This window comes from Danio aesculapii, chromosome 20, assembly GCF_903798145.1.
Source record: "Danio aesculapii chromosome 20, fDanAes4.1, whole genome shotgun sequence".
NCBI classification, from domain to species: domain Eukaryota; kingdom Metazoa; phylum Chordata; class Actinopteri; order Cypriniformes; family Danionidae; genus Danio; species Danio aesculapii.
Window position 1 is genome coordinate 6,557,891 of NC_079454.1, and position 23,935 is coordinate 6,581,825.

General features: G+C 34.2%; 1 protein-coding gene across 1 annotated transcript in view; it reads left to right on the plus strand.

Moving 5' to 3' along the window:
* The first annotated feature begins 12,487 nt into the window (after nucleotides 1–12,487).
* The window catches only part of plpp6 (phospholipid phosphatase 6), a 14,309-nt gene continuing 2,861 nt past the window's right edge, over nucleotides 12,488–23,935 (plus strand). Inside the window, exon 1 of the mRNA XM_056481404.1 lies at nucleotides 12,488–13,130. Coding sequence (XP_056337379.1) covers nucleotides 12,632–13,130 — 499 coding nt within the window. The 5' untranslated portion in view covers nucleotides 12,488–12,631. The remainder of the gene's footprint in view (nucleotides 13,131–23,935) is intronic.

Here is a 23,935-nt window from a genome sequence, read left to right on the forward strand (position 1 = left end):
TCATTTTAGAGAAGAATCAACAGCAAGACGAAGATGAGACGCACAAGAGGAGAGGAGTATGGAAGGCCATTAGGGCCAAAACGTATGCAACAAACGCGTTAACACGTTATTACGTGTTAACACCTTTTTTTTTTTTTTTATTTATTTTTATTTTTTATTGTAAGTATGTACAAACTTAGTACAAAAGAATACAGCTCACAACAAATATGAACAACACAAAAACAAATGAACTAAAATGAGAGAAATTATCTCAGTAATACAAAGTATAAATAAATATAAATAAATGCCAGGGGTAAAAAAAAAAAAGGTAAGACAATATTAATTTAAAAACAAAACTTTTTTTCAATCAATTGAAAGTTACTTAATGCTTCATATGTTTTTTTGCTTTTCTGTTTTTAATGTTACATAATGTAGTACCGTATTGTTTAATCTCCTTTATGAAATGTTCAAAATTTGGCTTAGCTTTGGCCCATTTCTTTACATGAATATGGTATTTTCCAAGTAATATTATCAGCTGTATAAGAAAATATGTTGTACTTTTTGAATCAATTCCATTTTGTACTAAAGCAAATATGACATCATATAACCCAATTTGTATTTGTGTACCAAATGTCCTTGAAATAAAGTTAGAAGCATCAGTCCAAAATAGTCTTGAGTATACACATTGAAAAAACAGATGAGTAACAGATTCTTTAACAATACCACAAAAATCACAAGAGTTTTCACTATCCCCTCCAAACCGTTCAAATAACTCTTTTACAGGATAAATTCTGTGTAAGATTTTAAAAGATACCTGTCTTACTTTATTACTTATAAAAAAAATATTTGTTAGTAACCATACTTTCTTCCACTCAATGTTTCCAAATTTTGATGACCAGAAGACTGTTGAAGATGGTATATGATTCTTTTTTAAAACATTTCTAATACATCTATTACTACATTTCTCTTTAACAATGTTAATATCACCAATAAATAAAACATCATCACTTGTCTTTGGCTGTTGGTCCACATTGTGCATGGAATTACGCAACAGTGATACCACTTTACTTGGTATTGCATCAAAAAATAACAGCATAGTCTTTTGGTTTTACAGGAATTTTTTATTTTTTAAGGAATCCTGAGTACGACAAAAAGCATCCATGTTCATCAAGTAATTGACTGACTGTAAATATTCCATTGTCATACCACGATTGAATAAATATAGACTTCCTTTTGTACAAGATATCTTTATTATTCCAAAGAAAATACAGATGAGGTGTAAAATTATGTTTATAGACCAACTGCCAAGCCAGCAATGCCTGCTTATGAAAACTTGCCAATTTAATTGGGATTTTGTCATTAGAGAATTTACATTTTAAAAGAAAATTTATGCCACCCAAAGAGTTAAATATAAAATTCGGAAAGATATGCCACAAAGTTTCTTCATTTTTAATGTATTCAATTACCCATTTTATCTTAAATACCTCATTGAGATCTGTAAAATTTAACACTTCTGTAACGAATGTGGTAGATTATCAATCATCCGTCCACCAGAGGGAGCTCTCTCCCGAATATTGACTGGGTACTTCCTCGGTGGTACTTCCTGGTAGCCACCATATATAAGCACACTGTTTATGTCTGTTCTCTGCGAAGTATTGCCAGTTCCACTGCCTTACCAAGCGGTTTCCTACAGTTGTGTTTGCTATTGTGTTTTGACCTTTTTGCCTGCCTTTTGACTACTGCTTTTTGGATTTTGGACTCTGCCTTGTTTGCTTTTTTCGGACTGCCTCTTTGTTTGCTTGACTTAGCCTGGTTAGGATTACGATCCTGCCTTTGTTTGATGTTCGCTGTTTACTTAATAAACCTCCAGCGTTTGGATTCAATCAGCCTCCATATCTTCACCTACGGCTCCTTCACAACTTCAAGGCCCCCAAAGTCTTTGCTGTTATTTAAAATATCTTTTTTTAAATAGTGAGCCTTTTTTTGCCAAATAAAATCATAAAGAGTTTTATCCAATTCCTTAACAACATTTTTCGGAGTTTCCATTGACATTAATATGTATACAGACCTTAAAATTCCTTCTGCCTTAGACAGCAACACACGACCATATAAGGACAGATCTCTCATTAGCCACATATTATATCTATTTTTGATCTTTTCAATAGTAGGCTTAAAATTTTATTCATTTCTTTGTTTCAAATCCTTGCATATTATTACACCAAGTTATGTGACTAGGGGTGTCACGATTCTCCAAATCCTCGATTCGATTACATTTTCGATTCTAAAGTCACGATTCGATTCGATTCTCGATTTTTAACAAAAAAAAAAATTAAGCACGTTAATTAAATGCTGAAAACCATAGTTTTCTATCACTGAATAAGGTCGCATGTCCGCGGCTATAAATACTCCTATCGCGCTTGTAATTGCCTTTGCACGTGTTGAGTTGCTTGGAAGTTTTATTCCAATTGAAGACGGGAGAGTAATTTGTGTTACACTTGTCGGTTTAACAGATACATCTATGTTTTTGTGGTGCCTGCGGAGATGCCCGGCCATGTTAGTCGTGCTGCCGGTGGAATAATGTGGTATATGCACATTGCAGAGCTTGCAAACTGTGTTTTTTCTGTCGACAACACGAACGTTTTCAACATAACTCACTGGAAATCTAAAATACTTCCACACCGGCGACTTCAGTGAAAGAGGAGGGGGTTCAATTTCTTTCGATAGGTCTCCTGCGTCTGCAGTTGCCATGCTGTCTCGTGGCTCTTGTAGCTGTTAGGTTGACGCGCATGTGTGAGTTTTTTTCCGCTTGGCAAGTCAAGCTGCTGCTGACGTGACATAGGGGCGGGGCAGCATCGACGATTCCATTTTTTGATTCGATAATCGAGATTAAGCATGAATTTCGATCGATTTCGATTAAAAATCGAAATCGTGACACCCTTATATGTGACAGTGTCTTTAATTGGTATACCACTAATTTCTTTTAAGGGACAATCTTTAAGAGCAAATAAAATAGATTTACTCTTATTCATCTTTAATCCAGAGACCTCAGAAAGTTCCTCAATACAATCAATAACACTCTTCACTTCTTTACTATTTTTGACAAAAAGTGTAGTGTCATCGGCTAATTGACTGAGTTTTATTTCTTTGTCAAACACTGAGATTCCTTGAAAATTAGCTTTTTTAATATGAGTAGCCATTATTTGTGCAACTAATAAAAATAGAAAAGGCGATATAGGGCATCCTTGCCTGATCCCCCGGCTCATTTTAAATCTTGGACAAGTCCCATGAGATAATTGGACTGAGCTGTTGCAACCATTATAAAGAGTTTGAATTGCATTTTGGAAAAAAATACCAAAGCCAAAAGATTCAATAACTTTAAACATAAAAGAGTGTTTAATAGTATCAAACGCTTTATAAAAGTCGATAAATAATATTAAACTGTCCTCTAGTATAAAATGGTTATAGTCAATTAGGTCAAGAATTAATCTAATGTTATTATCAATAAACCGTCCCTTCAGAAAGCCTGATTGTTCTTGATCAATTATCATATTTAAAGATTCTTTGATTCTTTTGGCCAATATCAGAGACTAAATTTTGGTATCATTATTTAACAAACTAATTGGTCTCCAATTTTGGTATATTGGATTTTGGTATTAGTGTAATTACTCCTTGTTTTAGTGAAGCTGGAAGCTCTCCAATTATAATTGATTCTTTAAAAACAGCAAGTAAAAAAGGTGCAAGAATATTACCGAAAGTTTTATAAAATTCCCCTGTCAACCCATCACTTACAGGAGATTTATTTTCTTTAAGACTATTTATACAATCTATAACTTCTACTATATTTAAATCTTCATCACATGGATTTCTAAAATCGATGTCAATTTTATTAATATTTTTTGATAAGCCGCTGAGAAAACGTTCTTTATTAGTGGGTTGATTTAAGGAACTATATAATTTACTATAAAATTGAGATACATAGTTCGAAATCTCCTTAGGATTCTCATTGACAGAGTTGTTTATTATTAATTTGTTGACAGATGAAATTTCCTGATTCCTTTTTTCTAAACTGAAAAAATATTTAGTATTTTTTTCTCCTGCTTCCATCCATTTTTTCCTTGACCTAACAAATGCACCTTTTGCTTTTTCTTCCTAAATATTGTCTAGATCTTTCTGCAATGCTGCAAGTTTTAAAACATCATTGCTTGACATATCTTGGTTACTTTTGCACATAATTGAATAAATGTCACTAATTATCTTGTTTTCATTTTCTTTTTTCCCCTTTGCAATAGACTTTCCGTAGGATATAGCGAGTTTTCTTATTTCAAACTTAGTTTGTTCCCAGTATTTTCCATACATTTGGGTCATGCTTGCCTGTTTCCAATATTTAATAATTAAAGTTTTAATTTGAGCTTCAAATTCTTTACATTTCAGCAAACTATTGTTTAATTTCCAGTACCCCCTCATAACCCTGTCTGACTGACTACCTGAAATGCTAATTTTGATTGAAATGCCCTTGTGATCAGTTAAAACAGATGTCAATGAAAAGTCAATACGCGATTGGAGAGATCCGTCCCTATTAGACCAAGTATGCTAAGGAATTTGTATTCCTATACCTCCAAATGTCAACTATATTTACCCTTAAACATACCTTGCTTAATTCATTTGCACTATAGTCAACTTTCGGGGGCAATCTATCTTGTTGTCCATCAAAGATAGTGTTGAAGTCACCACCCCAAATAACTTCAGCTGAAGGGAATTTTAATTGCAAGGTATTAACATGACCTTCAATATCTTAAAAAATTAATCCATTTATTTTTTTATTGTTGGTGGCATAAATGTTTACAATAATAAATTGTACCTGGTTTATTTCAACAAGAAGAATGATCCAACGGCCATTTTCATCTGATTTTTGAGTTATTGTCTTCCCTAAAAACTTATCCTTTAAAATAGCGACACCTGCTGATCTATTTGAAGCGGCAAAAGAAAACCAAATATCACAACCCCATTGACTCTTCCAAAAAGACACATCTTCTTTGCAGGCATGAGTTTCCTGAATAAAACAAAAGTCCGCCTTTTTATTCCTACAAAACAGAAACAAAGCCTTTCTTTTTAGCATATCTCGTATACCCCTGGCATTAACAGAAAATAGTGTTATTGACATAACTCGAACAAAATATACAATCCTTAATTATAAAAACAATTAAGTGAACAACAACCGATTAAAATTTAAGAGTGTTGTGAGTGTATAACGGGTAAAACATTTCCTCCGTCTTTGAAAAAATCAGTCACGTTAAGTTAGTCCTGAAATCCTTTTTGCTTCGATTAGAAAATAATAAATGACGACCTTTATTTTTTTTTCCCCTGTGTACCACAAAACAAAGTAACTATATTTTATGGAAAACATGTAATTGAAATTATCAGTAAAAATATGTATATATCTAAAGAGTGAAATGAGAATAAAATTATATACTTTAAAGAGATCACGTCATTAACAAAATTACAATGAAGCTAGAACTTTTCATGTTACAAAAAAATAGTAACCAAAGCCCATATTTAGATCAATTTATATCTTAATTACTTTACCATCAACTATTGCCTTGATTCCAACAAAGAAGGCTTTTTTGCCCTCTTTTCTGGCTTTGTCGATCGACGGCCAAAGGAGATTCCGCGTAGCTCTGTCTTTGATTGTGAAGTCTTCTTTGAAGTACATCTTGTTCTTCTTGAGAAAGTCATTTCCCTTGGCTCCTTTCCATGTGAGGTCTCGCGCTGTTCTGGACGTGAATCGTATTATCACTGGCCTTGGTTTCTTCCCTTTACCGCCGTCTGCAATGGATCTTCCAACTCGTTGAGCAATGTCCACATTACTTGCTACAAAATCACAATCTTGCTCGACGACCACCTCTTTGCAAATTTCCATTATTCGAGACTTGACATTCTTATCCGTACGCTCAGGCATCCCTTCCAAACGAAGATTCCATCTCCGGTCGTAACGATCCTGCTCATTCATTCTGTCCACCAGATCAGAGATGCGCTTCAGATTAGCTTCATTCTTGTTTTTTCACTCATCATTCTCCTTCCGAATGTCAAATATTTCTGAATGCACTGCCTCTAGTGCTTCTTTCAACAAGTTGATGCTATTCTAATTTTCTTTAACTATGTCTTTTATTTCTTCGGATGACTGTCGAATTATTTGAATGATACTTTGCTGAACCTGGCTTAACGTGAGGTCATCCGTTGCATCACCATCTGCCAACCTTTTCGTTGGAGGTGCTTTGGATGGCGTATTCTGAGTAGAATCATTTTCTTCTCCTTTGCTGTGACAACTATATGAATGAGTTTCACTAATGAGCCTTTTTTCCTTCGATCGTTGGAGTTCAATGTCCATCTTTACAGAGCCTGATAAGTCCATGGTAACTTTCAGGATTTTCAATACGAGTAAAAAATGCGTAACTATGACTAATCAAATGTAACATGTTCTAACTACTGATATAAAACTCGAAAAATGCGTGACTGATTAATTACATTGAAATCTGTAAAATATACCCGATTTTATTTTCAGAGCCAAAGCATGTGCGTCTGGTCAAGCCGCCATCTTGCGCGCCTTCCTTAACACGTATTTTACGCGTTAACACGCAATTACGCGTTAACACGTAGGTACGCATTTTACCTGTAACACGTTTTTTTTAAACTAGTGTCATTTTTAAAGCACTATCATTTAATAATTTCTCCAACCTGTTCATTTTAAAATGTATGATGTCATTTCACTTTAATCACAATAAATGTTTTGCAGTCAATGATGTGCAGTAGATATTTTGTATAATGAAAGGCCAGACACCTTCTGCAATGTTATGTTTGATGGCCGGGGACATTATAATTCTTGTCATTCAGCTGCTGAGATTTATTTGAAAAACATGTCCAGAGAAATCAGTATGAGCTTTATTTGACAAGTGTGGGCAAACACACAAGAAACGTTTTGTGGGTTTTTTTTCAGGAGCACAGGATACATACAAATCAACACAAGAACACAGAATGACATAAGTGTATATAAAATAAACAATAAAACATTTTGGTTACAAAAATCATAAACAGTAAAGGTTGTGTATATGTATGACCATAAAAATAAACAGGTAACAACTGATCTAATAATAAAGCTCTATAGAGATAAAGATGTGTAGAGATCTGAAGGTTGGGCAGGTGCACAGCAATAATCCTCTCCGCTGTCCTGACAGTCCGCTGCAGTCTTCTTATGTCTGATTCCAACCAGACAGTAATTGAAGTTTTGTTAGATGAAGTGGCGGCAGATTGTGCATTCTTATACATGTAACAGGTCAATAATTATTAAACACATAAATGATTTAATGCAGAGTAACCTATCTTGGTGAGGTTTATGTCTGCAAATAATGCACATATTGTAGAACAAACATTTTATAAAAATACTGTTTTTCTTTATAATTTTGTGTTATACATTTATGCTTGTAATATATATTTATTGTTTACAAAACTTTGCACTATGTACTTTTGTCTCTGTACTGGAAGCTCCAATCACCAAGACAAAATATTCTTGTGTGAAAACAACTGACAATAAATAATTGACAAGTTTCGATAAAACTATGTAAGAACTAAGCTCCTTTCTGACAGGTAAGAAAAGCCAAAATTATGATATACTACATAAAAATTACAAGATATAAAATAATGAAATAATGATTTAATAACTCAAAATTATGACTGAATAAATCTGTAGAAATTACATTATGACAATAGGTGATGAAAAACAACCATATAAATGTGTAACTTAATTCCTAAACCTAATTAAAACCTAAAGATGATTAATCTCATAAAACAAAGTTTTTTTAGAGAGTTATTAAATCTTTAACTGAAAATGTCATTTTTTCATGCATGCAGTTTTCATAAACAAGCTTATGAAATAACCTAAACTCAAATTATTGTTCCATGGTAATTTACGTGACAAGTAACTTTGCATTGTAGTGGGTAACACATGCAGTTAAAGTTATTGAAAAATTAAGTTAATTTAAATAATATTTCCCACATTATCTTTAACAAACAAAGGAAATTTTCACAGTATTATCTATGTCACAGTGCCCTATACAACAAAAATAATTCTTCTGGAGTCATTATAAGTCTTATAGTGTGTGTGTGTGTGTGCGTGCGTGCGTGCGTGCGTGCGTATGTATGTATGTATGTGTATATATATATATATATATATATATATATATATATATATATATACTCTCGATTGAGCAAGAGGGACACCTCAGCCAATGAAGGCAAAGGGGCAGTGGCTCTAGGCACCGGGGGGCCACCCTCCTTTGCACACATACATACACACACACAAACATACATATACACACACACACACACACACACACATATATATATATATATATATATATATATATATATATATATATATATATATATATATATATATATATATATATATATATATATATATATTTATATATATACATATATACATACATATTTTAAAAAAAATTGCCCCTTAGCCTATATATAACTATTACAAATATGTACATGTTCAAATATAATACGTTTTTGAATAACATGTTTCATGTAAAATAAATCTATATTTTCACACAATTCTCAGTTAAAGATTCAATAACTCTTTAAAAAAATTAAAATAAAAAAACTTTTTATAAAATCATCCTTGGAGAATTAAGTTCCACCTTTAGATGGTGCTTTGTGGCCACCTATTGTTGTAATGTAATTTCTACAGATTTATTCAGTCATAATTTTGAGTTCTGAAATCATAATTTCTGCTTTTTATCTTGTAATTTTGATTTAGTTAATCATAATTTTGGTTTTTCTTCAATTGTTTGCACATAAGAATGTTTTGTCTTGGTGATTGGAGCTTCCAGTACAGAGACAAAAGTACATAGTGCAAAGTTCTGTAAACAATAAATATATATTACAAGCATAAATGTATAACACAAAATTATAAAGAAAAACTGTATTTTTATAAAATGTTTGTTCTACGATATGTGCATTATTTGCAGACATAAACCTCACCAAGATAGGTTACTCTGCATTAAATCATTCATGTGCTTAGTAATTATTGACCTGTTACATGTAGTATAAGAATGCACAATCTGCCGCCCCTTCATCTAACAAAACTTCAATTACTGTCTGGTTGGAATCAGACATAAGAAGACTGCAGCGGACTGTCAGGACAGCGGAGAGGATTATTGCTGTGCACCTGCCCAACCTTCAGATCTCTACACATCTTTATCTCTATAGATCTTTATTATTAGATCAGTTGTTACCTGTTTATTTTTATGGTCATACATATACACAACCTTTACTGTTTATGATTTTTGTAACCAAAATGTTTTATTGTTTATTTTATATACACTTATGTCATTCTGTGTTCTTGTGTTGATTTGTATGTATCCTGTGCTCCTGAAAAAAAACCCACAAAACGTTTCTTGTGTGTTTGCCCACACTTGTCAAATAAAGCTCATACTGATTTCTCTGGACATGTTTTTCAAAGAAATCTCAGCAGCTGAATGACAAGAATTAAAATGGCCATCCCCGGCCATCAAACATAACATTGCAGAAGGTGTCTGGCCTTTCATTATTCAAAATATCTACTACAGATCATTGACTGCAAAACATTTTAAACAACTCTTAATACCTAAACACTTGACAACTTAGTTTATTGTTGTTTATTTGTTTGTTTGTATTGTGTGCATCTTCTTAAAGCTCCATATATGTGCGTCTGTTTGTGTGTGCATATGTTTGCTCATCTGTTAGTCCTTCGACCATGCTCTCCACGCGTTGCTGACATGTGCCATTCCTGTCCACTCAGCAAACATGCGGTCGCACTGTTCAACTACACGCCCACTCGTGTAGTTGAACAGTGCGAGTTTTCACTGTAATTTCCCTCAAGCATACGCTAGCACAAGCGGTTTCCGTAATACTGATTTATTTGATGGCTTTTCCCCAAATCCACCGTGAAAACTAAACAATAAATACAAATATAAAGCAAAATACCTAACAGGAAGTGATAACCTTATAAGCAGTCAGCCATTTTATACAACCTCAGACATTTCAAATTAAAAGTCCCAAACAAAATAAATTCACAAATAATACATGTAACTTATTCTCAATAACAAGAAATTATCTTAGAAAACAAACAACTTATATACATAATTAACAAAAGTAACAACAAAGAGTTACACAATTATTGGGATTTAAGTGAAATGACATTATACATTTTAAAATGAGCAGGTTCGAGAAATTATTAAATGATAGTGCTTTAAAAATGACACCAATTTTAAAAAAAACGTGTTAACACGTAAATTGCGTGTTAACATGTAAAATACGTGTTAACACGTAATAACATGTAAACGCGTTTGTTGCAGACGTTTTGGCCCTAATATGTGTTAACACGTAATAACGTTTAAACGCGTTTGTTGCAGACGTTTTGGCCCTAATGGCCTTCCATACTATGGACCTTCCATACTTTTGCAGTGTTCAGAAACCTATGGGCGACGTCACGGATACTCAGTCCATATATTTCACAGTCTATGCTTCTGAGTAACAGTTATGTTGTAGAATTAGTAAATTAATGATGCAATACAAGTGAACGCCATGTGATGGCAGTATTGCACGCGGTACCCTTAGCGCAACCAGTAGAATTAGAACACTCTCGGATGTTAAAATGCACTCGAGCGCTCAATGACTGAAAATGAGTCAGGCAAACACAATGGACTCGGAATGCCGTGTGTTTAAAGAAGAATGGACAACACAATTCTTCACCAATATCAGACAGAAACATGAAAGAAAGTTGACAAGAAATAAAGGAGCGCCGTGTGCTTTTTTTATGTCGTTAGCCAATGACTGAATCAGCTGGGTATTTTGCGAGTGTTACTGTTGAGCGTTAGAGACATCCCAAGTCTCGCGGAAGTTCCTGGAGTTCCACCCCCACCCCGCGCTCTTCTAATGTTTCCCATAGCAAAACTCCCGCACAACGCGACACTCTCGCCCGGGAATGAGCATGCTCAACCTGGGATGTCTGATATTAATATAACTTTATTTTCAGGCTCATTGTTCACATGTACACACTCATAATAACATGACTTGGAATAACAAAGACTGAGATTCTTCCTCCGCTTTATCTCATAGTTTTATAATGGTTGATATGAGCATATTAATACAATCTCAAATGAGATTATTGTGAATTTAACTATATAATAATTGCTGTTTAATTGTGTTAATTTTTGTCTTAGAATATATTTTCCATGCATACATCTACTTTAAACAGTTCTTTTATCAAAGATTTGTGGTTTTGTCAAGTTTTATGATGATTAATCTGTACATTCTAAAAGCAGTGCAAAATAGATTATTGTCTTTTTATTTGACTGAATAATAAACTTTAATAATAATTTTTAATGTGTTAATATGAGATGTTTTCTATCAGACAATATCTTTTCTATTCTCCACTGTAAAAAAATACATTATTATTAATATTATATTTTAAGGGATTATTATTATTTTATTGTTTTATGATGATTGATAAGGAAATATGAATAGCAGTGCTAATTCATTTGACTTGTAAATTTGACTCAATAATAACTATTTTTAAAATCTGGTTTGTGTTAATGTGACATGTTTCTGTCTGATATTACATGTTTCATGCCTGCTGCCACTATAAATAAGTTATTTTTTGAAGGATTTGACATGTGGCCCTTTACTTGGTTTGGAAAACTTGATGTGGCCCTCGGGTTAAAAAGTTTGCCCACCACTGCACTATACACAAGAACCAGCATGTTTTATTATACAACAAAATCCGTCACATTCCTTGATAAGAAGGATTACATGACAAAAGAAGAAATTGAATTTTAAAAAAAGAAACAGGAGAGGGTACATAATTATCAAATTGCATATAAATGTATTGCACATATTTTTCCATTTTTAGTTAATAATAATATTTATTAAATGCACTTTTACTACAGAAAATGCATGTTTAGACCTTTTCAATATGATAATGTCATTGTGCCATAAACATTTTCTGCTTGTTATCCAGCAATTTCATAACTGTAAACATGTGTTTCATAACATTATGTTTGTTTGTTTTATCTTTAGTTAAACTATGTTTATTTTAGTTTTTATGCTTTGCTGTTGTTTAAATTAGTAATTTTTTGATATTTTATGCTATTTTCGCTTTATTTATTTATTACCTTAAAACATATGTCATTAAAACAATCAGCAACAGGTTAAATTTACGTTTGATAGTTTTTTTCTTACTTTTTTAATGTTTCAAAAATATATATTTTAGTTTTATTTATGTATTTCCTAATATTATCCTGTATTATATGTATTATCCTAATACAATTCGTTCTAAACGTTCTAATGCACTGCTTTTCAACGTATGACAGCACAATTTGCTCACAAACCCATTATTTTAATGTTCCTTTATTTATTTTGTATTCCGGTCACATATTTCCCAGTGTGCATTGCGCTGAAAGCTCAAAGATGGCGCTGCGCGTTTCTCCAGTCAGACGAGCTCTCTGTCATCACCTGTAAGAAAAAACTATGACCGGAGAAAAAGCGATATAATAACACAGAAGACACTCCAGCAACATCGGACCGTCCCGTCAAGTCAAGCGCGATGCCTTCTCCTAAAGCGCGGAGCGGCTCGGGGCGCAGCGGCAGTGTTCCGTGTCCTGGTGGAAACGGGCGCTACGAGTTCATTTCTCTGAACAGGACCCCTCCTTCTCCTGTGCCGCCGCAGCTGCTGCAGAGACAGGGCTCGGACCCCACCACCGCCCGCCTCCGCGCCTCAGAAAGCCCCGTCCGCCGCCGCGGCTCCGGCTCCTCCAACTCGTCCACCGGCGGCGGGGGGCAACAGTTACCGGAGGAGGACTGCATGCGGCTCAACCCGTCATTCTTCGGCATCGCGCTCAGCTCCCTGCTGGCCATCGACCTGTGGCTGTCCAAGCGGCTCGGGGTGTGCGCCTGCGAGGACTCGTCCTGGGGCAGCGTGCGGCCACTTATGAAGCTCATCGAGGTGTCCGGTCACGGCATCCCGTGGCTGGCAGGAGCCGCGTACTGCCTGTACAAGAGTGACAGTCCCGCCGGACAGGAGGTCATGCTCAACCTGCTCATGGGTAAAGCGCTCTCTTACTCAGAGTTCTGACAGTTTTATTCCTTATAATCAATCAGATTAATTTCTTTATTGTTATTATTATTATTCATAATGACTCTGCTAATTGTGTGAGTTTAATATTATTAATGTCAGATTTTAGTTTAACTCTTTTTATTAACAATTCTTAATCAGAGAGGTACTACAAATGAGAGAAAGAAAAACCACAATACATTATTTTCACAATGTTGAGGAGAGAAATACTGAGTGGTAATTAAACACATTCCTTATTCTCTGAACCATATTGAGATGGAAATAAAGTAAACAAAAACAACAACAAAAAAGGAACAAACAAACCAAACCATAAAAAAATAAATAAATAAATAAATAAAGGAAAAAAATGAAAACATACATATACATAATAATAAATTAACAAATTACACTCAAGTAGGCCATTACCGTTAATTGTAAAATATCACGCAATTTCTTTTCCTAATACACTCTTAGATAAGTTTGTATCATTCAAAAGCAAGAGGGGAAAAAAGAAGAAAAAAAAGACATACAGACAGGGTTAAATATGCAAGACGGGATATATAAAGCTATTTTTTAAAATACAACAAAAAGGTTGCCAAGCTGTATAGAAATTCTTTGTTTTGCCATTGATTGTATATCTAATTTTCTCTTTTTGAATGAACTGTAACAGGTCATACATCCAATGAAAGTAGTTTGGGGGAGAAGGTTTTTTCCAGTTCAATAGGATAATTCTTTTAGCAATTATTAGGCAAAAGGCTAATACATTTGACTGCAAAGATGATAGCGATACATTTGTAGGATTGAGTCCAAACAGTGCCACTAAAGGACACGGTTCAATTTTTAGAAGAAAAATGTCAGATATTGATTTAAATATTGATGTCCTAATGTCAGATTTTATATTATTATTTAGCCAAAAACATGTTCAATGTATAATTACGTAACAATTGATGTTTATTTTAGTCAAGGGCTTTGATTTTTTTTTTATATGTTTTTTTTATTATTTAATGTTTGTATTAATTAGTTTAATCAAAGAACATTTCAGATTTCAATTTATAAACAATGTCAATGTGTTCAGTTTCAAAGTGTTAAGTCATCTTTTAAATGCAAAAAGCCCCCGAAGAACATACATGAGTTGGTGTGATAAACATACATATAGTGTGCTGTAAATATGACGCATAATTTTTGTATTTTAGTCAAGGGTTTTTATTTGTTTGAATAAACTAGTTTAATCAAATTTATTTCAATTTCAAATAATTCTCCTTTTCCATTTTTTTAACTGCAAAAAGGCCCAATTTGACGTACATGAGCGGGTATCATAGCTATATTTCTTATTTAGGCAAAAACGAAAACCTCTGTTTAATGTTACTGAATGTAAAATTTGATGTTATTTATTTTAATCAAGGGTTTTGAATTGTTTGAATAAATTAATTTATCCAAATTTATCTAAATATCAAATATTTAATCTTTAAGGTTTGAAAATCTTTTCAATCAAATCATCTTTTAAATGCAAAAATCAAGTGTTTTAGTTTGTTTGAAATTTTTTTTTTAATCTAATAATAATCTAATTGAATTCAAAGCATTTAGTCATTTTTACTGAAGTCTGTGTTTTTTGTAGTTATTTATTGAGAAATCTAAAATGGTATTTTAACTTTATTTTCATAAATATTGCTGTTTTTGATCTGTTTAATATAATTTAAATTATTAATCAATCATTTTAATTAGCTTTTTAATAATTTAAAGAAGTTAAATATTTATTATATTTTTCAGCTATTTTATTTAAATAAAAAGATTCTTTTTATTAAGTTTATTCAGCAATATTTTAATCAGTTTACTCGTTTATTTTTAGTAAGTGTTTACACAGTTTGCTCATTAAGTCATTTATTTTTATTTGAAGCATTATATATTTAATCAGTTTGGTTTTCGTTTACTTTATTTAATATATTTGTTTTATTAATTGAATAGTTTTTTTTCTACATTTTATTATATATTTTACATCATTATTTTACTTTTTTACACTGCTTTTCTCTGAACTTTACATGAATTAACTTCTTTTAATGAGTTATATTTGTCTTTTTTGGAACTTCCAGGGTTTTTGTTTTTGCCTTATATCTTTAAACAAAGTCAGATTGATTTAGCTAAAATATCTTTGTAGTAAAAAAAAAAGTTCCTTTTCAGAATTGAGGTGAAAGTCATAATAATAGTAATAATAATTGTAGAACCAAAATGTGAAAAGTTATTTGAAATAATTTAGTCCACCGACCTCATTAACTGCCATAGAAAGAAAACTCATTAGAAACTTTCAGTTTGAAAATGAAAGCGTGGCTCCAGAAAGCTACACTGAAAAAAATTATTCAAAGATGATTCCTTGGATTTACTCAATTTTTTACGTAAAGTGGTTGTAAGCTATTTATTTGGGCTGGATTTAAACAAACAAATTAAGTTCAACATTATTAAATTTAATTTGTTTGTTTAAATTCAACACAAATAATTTTGCATGCAACACTTTTTGTATAATTTCAGGACTAAAACCTGAGCAGCTCTATTGATCTTGGGCCATTTCAAGTGATGGTGTGTATCTGCATCTGCCCTTTAGTTTACTCACAGCTGATATCCATCTTACAGACTGACTTCACTTCTCCTTTCTTACCCACTCCTGCATACTTCACTTTTTCACGCTCATTTGCTTCTCTGATGTCAGAAGCCAATCATAACCCATTTAATCTCTTCCCACCTTTTCCCTATTAGACCTCTCTGTCCCTCAGGTGCTTTCAGTGCCAGGTTTACCCTCAGGTGAGGCAGGTTTCCATTCATTCTGGCGTTCTATTATTGATGTGGCTTATCAGCAGCACATTTAAATGCAACCGCTTTGTTCTTGTAGAGAGATTCAGATCAAATTAGCATAATGCATCCCACCATTGTTTACAGAGGAAAACTGGACTGACAATCAATCACTTACTGATCCCACTCACAGCAGGAGCAATACTGACAACAAATATCAGATATCTACTCGATAATTTAACTCTAGAACTATAGAGGAGATAATTTGGACCCTTTTTAAATAGTCTTTAATAACTTTGTGTAAGTAATGTTAATTATAATAAAACCCACATATCTATTGGCTCGTTTCCACTGACTGGTACGGCACGGTTCGGTTTGGTACGGGTCACCTTTATCAGGCTTGCGTTTCCACTAACAAGGGTACCCTTTTGGTGGGCGTGGTGTATGACAGAAAGTTTCAGTCGACGTCATTCTCGCTCGAGGAAATGTCTACAATTAAGCTTTATGGGTCACTTACATATCATATGAAAAGCTCTTCTCACAAAACAGACGCTTCATACACATAAATACTTGTGTAGAAATGTTTATTACTAACTTTTCAATGAACATGAGTTGATTATAACTGCAGATCAAAGACAGTGCGAAACAGCCTACTGTAACGTCTGTAATTATATTAAATAACTAAATAAATGAACATATATAAACGCATACAGCCCCTTACAGTCTCCGATATGTTACCAACTACAGAAGAACTACATATAGCAGACATTTTGTCAGTATTTAGGTTCAAAACAATACAAAATATAGCCTACAGTCAGTGAAAACCTCTCATCTGTGTCTGTAATCCTCAAGAGCACATGTAGCCTCTGTTAGAGAGTAATTCCGTCATTCTGAGTTCATATTAGTCCAAAATGTGAAGATAATAAGTTAGTTAAACATGACATTTTGTTCATGTTTGCTGAGAAATAATGTGCACCTTTTTTTCCGGCTTCTCCTTTGTTCACTCTCGCGTTTGTCCGTGTCTGACAGGATCGGGTTTTAAAAGCACATCAATAATCAAGCGCACGTTATTATCATCAGCTCAAGAAGTTTGTTACTTCAGATATAATGTTAGACGCGCGCAAGCGCTAGCCAGAAAGCGAAACTGCTCGCGCCTCAGACTGGCTCATAAAAAAACTACGGGGCACAGGGTAAATCTGCTCTTCTTCTTGGCTTTGTGGCTGTTTATCAAGACGACGACAAGGTTTGTTTGAGCCCGGGTCGACCATGGCTCGTTATTATATGTATAAATCATTCCGCTGTAATGTCTCGGCTTGTCGGCTGTGTATTTCAAACATGGTGGGTTTTTTGTTTTCATTCTGGCTTGTTGCGTAAGTGAATGACGCCTCTCTGTAAACCAATAGAGTTCAGCTGCGCGTGTGGCTCCACCTTTTGGTACCCTTTCTCGTGTTTGGTACCCTTTCGAAAGGGTGCCGGAAAAGGGGTACGGTACGGTTCGGTTCGGTACGCTTTTTGACAGTGGAAACGGCTATAAAAGCGTACCGTACCGTACCACTCAGTGGAAACGGGCCATAAAATACACCGACTTTTCCCAAATATGTGTATGTTTTTTCTAACAATATTTTGTTAAAATGACAAACCGCCAAAAGTAGAGGCTCTATTACCAAAAAGATTGTATTTAGGGTAATGGCTTTCTAAAATATGACGACAGAGACTCAAAGCTTAATTCGGTTACCCCAATAGAAGCTTTGAATGTAAATATGACTTGAGAATATGGCGTCTTATATGAAAGCAGCCAGAATGACTGCTTTTGTCACTCTAGTTATAGAATTCTGGTATGTCCAGTGTTTTTTCCAGCTAAGGATCATTAAATAGTTTAGTTTAATGTGTTTTTGTGCTGATGCCTTGGCTGGTTTAGACCTGTCATGAATAACTATATACAGTTGAAGTCAGAATTATTTGCCCCCCTGTTTTTCCCCAATTTCTGTTTGACGGAGAGAAGATTTTTTTCAACACATTTCTAAACATAATATTTTTAATAACTCAATTCTAATAACTGATTTATTTTATCTTTGCCATGATGACAGTAAACAATATTTGACTAGATATTTTTCAAGACACTTCTATACAGCTTAGAGTGACATTTAAAGGCTTAACTAGATTAATTAGGTTAACTAGGCAGGTTAGGGTAATTAGGCAAGTTATTGTATAACGATGGTTTGTTTTGTAGACTATCGAAAAAATATAGCTTAAAGGGGTTAATAATTTTGACCTTAAAATGTTTTTAAAAAAATTAAAAACTGCTTTAATTCTAGCCGAAATAAAACAAATAAGACTTTCTCCAGAAGAAAAAAATAAGATCAGACAGACATACTGTGAAAATTTCCTTGCTCTGTTAAACATCATTTGGAAAATTATTTTTTTTAAAAAGAAAATCAAAGGGGGTTAATAATTCTGACTTCAGCTGTATGTCACCACATTCAATAAGTTATTAATTCAAGTGTTTGAAACGGCTGATTCATTTACAAAGATTGCTTTCCAGTCCAAGGTTTTATACCCTATTTACTTCATAAGTTAAAGCCCTAGTTCACCCCAAAATTTACTTTCAAATCTTTGTTTCTTTCTTCTGTACAACACAAAAGAAGTTATTTTAAAAATGTTTGAAACCTGTAATCATTGACGTTTATAGTTGGTAAAACAAAAGCAAAGGAAGTCATTAGTTACAGGTTTACAGCGTTTTTCAAAATATCTCCTTTTGTGTTCAATAGAAGAAAGACACTTCAACAGGTTTGTGACAAGTAGAGGGTGAAGAATCGTTTTGGAATCTAATCATGAATACCCTAAAGATTCCTATCCCTAGATGCATACATGAATGTCTCGGCACATTTTAAGTATATGCTTATGTGAATTTACATGTATATAGATTTACTCCCCTTTTGTGTCCAGTCTGTGAGGTGGAATGATGTTACTATGTCTGAGATGCATGAAAAAAATCCAGTTTAGTGATTCTGATCATTTACCTCATTGGGACAACATGGCAAATGCTGATTCAATACTTTTTGAAGTGGATAATGTCCTCTTCCTGTGGTTTTCAGCGATTTAAAAACCAGTTCTGCAAGTTGCGGTCAGTGATTTTTTTTCATGAAGGTTCATCCTGTGATGTTTTAATTCCTGTTGTCAAGAGCTTATAAGCTTGAATTATTCCTGGGTAGGGTTACGAAATTCCTGAAACTGGAAAAAAAATGCTAACTTTATATTGGGAATAACAGGAATAAACTGGGAATTTATAAGAAAGGAGATTAGCCTATGATGGAATGAGCTTGTATGAGCTGGACAATGATCATTGAGATCATTGGGTTTTTTTGAGGCCTGTGACTGTGTGAGGTTTTTAAAAGTGTTCAGGCATAAGAAAATGTACTGTTTGTAACTTTGACATTAATAGCGATTGATTTTATGGAATTGTTTACAAAACGAAGACTATGAAGAATTTTTTTGCATTTGATTATTCAATCACTCTATACCTGAATACATTTCAACTCTTCAGAAAACAATAAAACGCAGTTTATTTCATTAGGATGTTTTTCTTTATTAAGTTTCTCTATGCTAGTAGATAGTTCTGTCTGGTTCTTGAATCTGATTGGCTGATAGCCGTGCGATATTTTGCCAGTAACATCACACAAAGGCCTCTTCACCCTTCACCTCTGTGTATTACTCCGCCCACATACAGCCAGCAACAAGCAGAAACGCTAAGTTCGACAAATATTACTGTTGTCAGACAACAAAAGGTACTTTTGAGGCTAATCAATCCTTTAGATTTTGGAGTGCATTACAGGTCCAAAGAAGAATGTAAATGATAAATAATCTTAAATAAAACAAATACATTTATAGAGATGGTATATAAGCATATAATTTCACTCACCTGGGAAATGGAAGCCACGTGAATGGTTTGTGAGCACAACTAAGTGCACACAGCATGCCATATCATCTGATAATTGTAAGAAATTATCCCAAAAAGCAACTGACTGTGTGAAGCCACATAAAACAACACAAATATACCATGTATATGTCGAGTTTAGCGGCTAATCAGCCGGAATCAGGTGGTAAAGTGACGGTGACCAGCGAGACCTAGCTGTCACTCAAGTGGCAACGACCTTAATTATGCAGATTTAATATAACTTAATATAAACTAAACGGATGAGTTATAAAAAAAATTCACCCCCTCACAGTTGTCATGAAGGGTAGTATTAGCTGTATGAACCAAAATCAATCTTTGTACCAGGCTGTAAACACCTTTTTTCTGCTGTAAAGTTGGCCATTTTAACAGTGGGCTCAATTAAAATTTGCTCTATTATGGAATCTCTAGCAGTTCAACAAATTGCAGTTTCAGTTGCTTGTGTATTTGCTTCACGAGGGTGAGCAGGAGGTTGCCGCTTGGTTAAAGTAAGACTTCAAGATGGTGACTACAATAGTAGCATTATGTTGAGTTTCTCAGTTATCATTGAACTTTTTTTGGGGGGAATAGACTTAGTTAAACAGTTGAGTTTTACTATTTTTTTTAACCCATTTAACCGATCTCCAGCTCTAGCGGGAGCACTTTCAGCTTAGCATAGCATAAATAATTCAGATTAGACCATTAGCATCACTCTCAAAGGCTTCAAAAGACATAATAATTTTCCCATTTAAAGCTTGACTCCTCTGTAGTTACATCTGTAGATTTACTTTTAGGTAAAAACGTGTACCCTATGAAACCTGTTGTGTAGCACAGTGACAGCCTGTGTATTTCTGAGAGTGAAGACTACCTGAAGATATATCAACTTTACAGTTTAGTCAAGCGTGATTAATCTGTTGTAGAGCTATAAAACTCTAGTGTGGATTAAAAGAAAGCGATTGTGCTGAGGCGGTCATTACAATAAGTCCCCTGCAGAGTGATAAAGCAAATAAACTGCTTCATTGACTGCTTGTGTTTGGCACTTAACCAACCAACCAACCAAGCAAGCAAGCGAGTGTTATTGAGTGCTGTATGTTATTTAGAGGAAGCTGTGCTGCAGCTGACCAATATTTAGAGCTCGCTGCTGGTTTGGTCATTCCTGCATGGAATTTACACTTTTTTTTCGTGAATGTTTTGTGAAATAACTTACTGATGCTTGTAATGGAGGAAAACAGACTAAGCCCCTAACCCCCTAATGGGGGTTATATTAGACTAAGTTTAAAGTGGCAAATCAATGTAAAATTGTTGTTTGTGCGTTATTGTAGCGTTTTCGTTAGTTATTATTTTGTAGTAACTTTTAAATATGATTTGTTTTGCAATTATTATTATTGTTTAATAAAAATGTTAAAGAGACAATATGGTTTAGCATAGCATGATCATCAAAATTGTCTTCTTTGGCTCTCGGCGAAGGCGGTCGCACTTTTTCCCTCTCCGTCCCATATCTCTCCTCGCTAGCTCCTCTTGTCTTTGTCTTATTCTATCTCTGAGGCTCTCCGTGCCCTGCTATCCAAACGAATAAGGAATTATGGATTTGATCAACTGGTCTCTGAATGCGATTGACATCATCTTCTCGACGAGAAGCTCTTCTCCACAGCTGGATACGTGATGGACGGGAGGGAGAAGTGGCGCGTCCTGTGCCTGGCTGCTCTGTCTCTGGAGGATATTGAAGACATTTACCTATTTGGAACTTAACATGATAACAGGGTTTCTGCTGATGGGCTTATGCGGGGCCCTGGCATATCGACGATTGTTGAAAGCGGTCAGTGCTGCTCAAAACCCCACCAGGCTGGCCGGCTTTATTGAAGCGCTGATGGGCAGGCTTGCTAATAATCAGACTGCAATATTAGATCGCAAACTGGAAAACATCGGGGTGAAGTTAGCAGCTTTGCAACAAAATTTGGCCAGATCTGGAGACGAGTGATGGACATTAAATATTTGTGAAATTGGCAGGTATTGACCTAAAGTTGAAGTATCTTTCTACTCTTTCGGCTTCCCTGTGTTTTCTTTTCTCCTGCCAGACGGCCTCGGCTGGAGGAAAACAACTTCTCCCGGATAGCAAGATAAGGAGACGCTCTGAAATTCCTGATCCCTGTCAAGGACACCTGTTGGACTCTACAGGCTTACACACACACACACACACACACACACACACACACACACACACACACACACACACACACAGATAAACAGCACGACACTTCCTGGCCCCAATCCAACGCCTTCGTATGCTTTCACCCACTGGAGGGGGTAGGCGGGTCTGTGACCAGCTCCTCCATGGCTGCAGGACCTGCCCTTACCGGACTATATCCACACGCCCTGTTCTCATCCCCTGTGGCATTGTTATGTCTTGTCGGTGTGTTTTTGTGCTAGATTGCTGAGGCTTTTTTGCCTCTATTTCCTAAATGTATCTTATTTCCTGTTCCACCTCCTGTGACCTGTCTTCCCTGGAGTTGGGATGTCTGTGCACGGTCGGGGGGTTCCATTTACCTGCATTTCATTGCCTTGTGCTTGTACATGTGTGATGACAATAAATTGAATCTAATCTAATCTAATCTAAAAAAGGCAGATATTGTTTTGTTATTTATGTAATCTGTTGCACAGCACTGGCCTATTATCAAAGCAGCCCATGACAACAGATTTCAGAGTCATAAATGATGCACACAAACTGCAAAAAAAATCTCTGCAAGTGTTGAGTCACGTACAAACTAAAAATAAAATGGATAAAGTATAACACGCACTCCAAAACTGACTTTTGCTGTTTGTTCAAATTACATATTTAAATTGAGCTGGAACAACACAATTCTTTAGGTTCTTTGGGGGGACAACCTAATTGTTTTGAGTTTTATCCACTTAAATTTGTAAAAACTAACAAGTTAACTTAATTTCTTCATGTTGTGCCAACACAAATCGATTGTGTGGAACCCATCATTTTTTAAAGTGTAAAATAAAATGCTATAATGTAATTTTAATTGCATTATTGTTGTTGCTGATGTCAGTATATGCAGCCTGATCTCATGAGAAAACTTTAGTATTTTACGTTTTGTCAGTTTAGTGGCTAATTCGTACGAATTTGCATGAGTACATTTGTACAAAAATGTACAATTTTAAAAAGGAGGCGTGGCACCTAACCCCGCCCCTAAACCCAACCGTAATTGTGTGATAAGCAAATCGTACTAAATTGTATGAATCAGATCTTATGTTTTCATACGAATTAGCCACTAAATCAAAAAGTTGGTAGATAGCGTTGGTATATGTTGTAATTCTTTCATCCCAACTGCGATTAATATTTTAAAAAAGGGCAAAGAGTAAGGAACTTGTGTTTTAAGTCTGATGTTATTATTATCGTGTGCTGTAGTGGGGTCTTGGTGTTATATTGCATATATATGAGCCTTACCTAAGACAAATTTCTATCTCTGTTTGATGGATAATAATGTTTTTTTAAATATAAATTGAAATAAATGTTTCTTCTGCCTTTTTGTTATGAAATATTGAACATTTTCATGGCCTGTTAAAATATTTATGACTGATAAAGTCACCAGCCATTAGTTAATTTGCCAAAATGTTAGATTTAGCCCCTGGTTATAACTCTGAATATGTGTGATCCAAAAAAAATTCCATGTGCTGTTAACCAGAATTATTAATCAGTATATATATATATATATATATATATATATATATATATATATATATATATATATATATATATATATATATATATACACTATTTTTTGTACCCGTTTAATTAATTAATTTTATGTTAGCCAAACCCCAATCTTTCACTTTATTTTTACCGTATTACTTACTTTATTTATTATTTACTTCATTATTTACATTACTTATGTTATTTTTATCACGTTTACTGTCATGCCATTTTCATCAGTTCACAAACCCTTAACAGAAGACCTGATCTACTGTATTCTAATACAGGGTATCCGTGGTTCAAGTTCATATAAATCGTAAGCCATGTTTCTTTTCGTTCCGCTTAATTACGTGCCACAAAAAAGGTATTAAAATAAACAAAATAATATGAT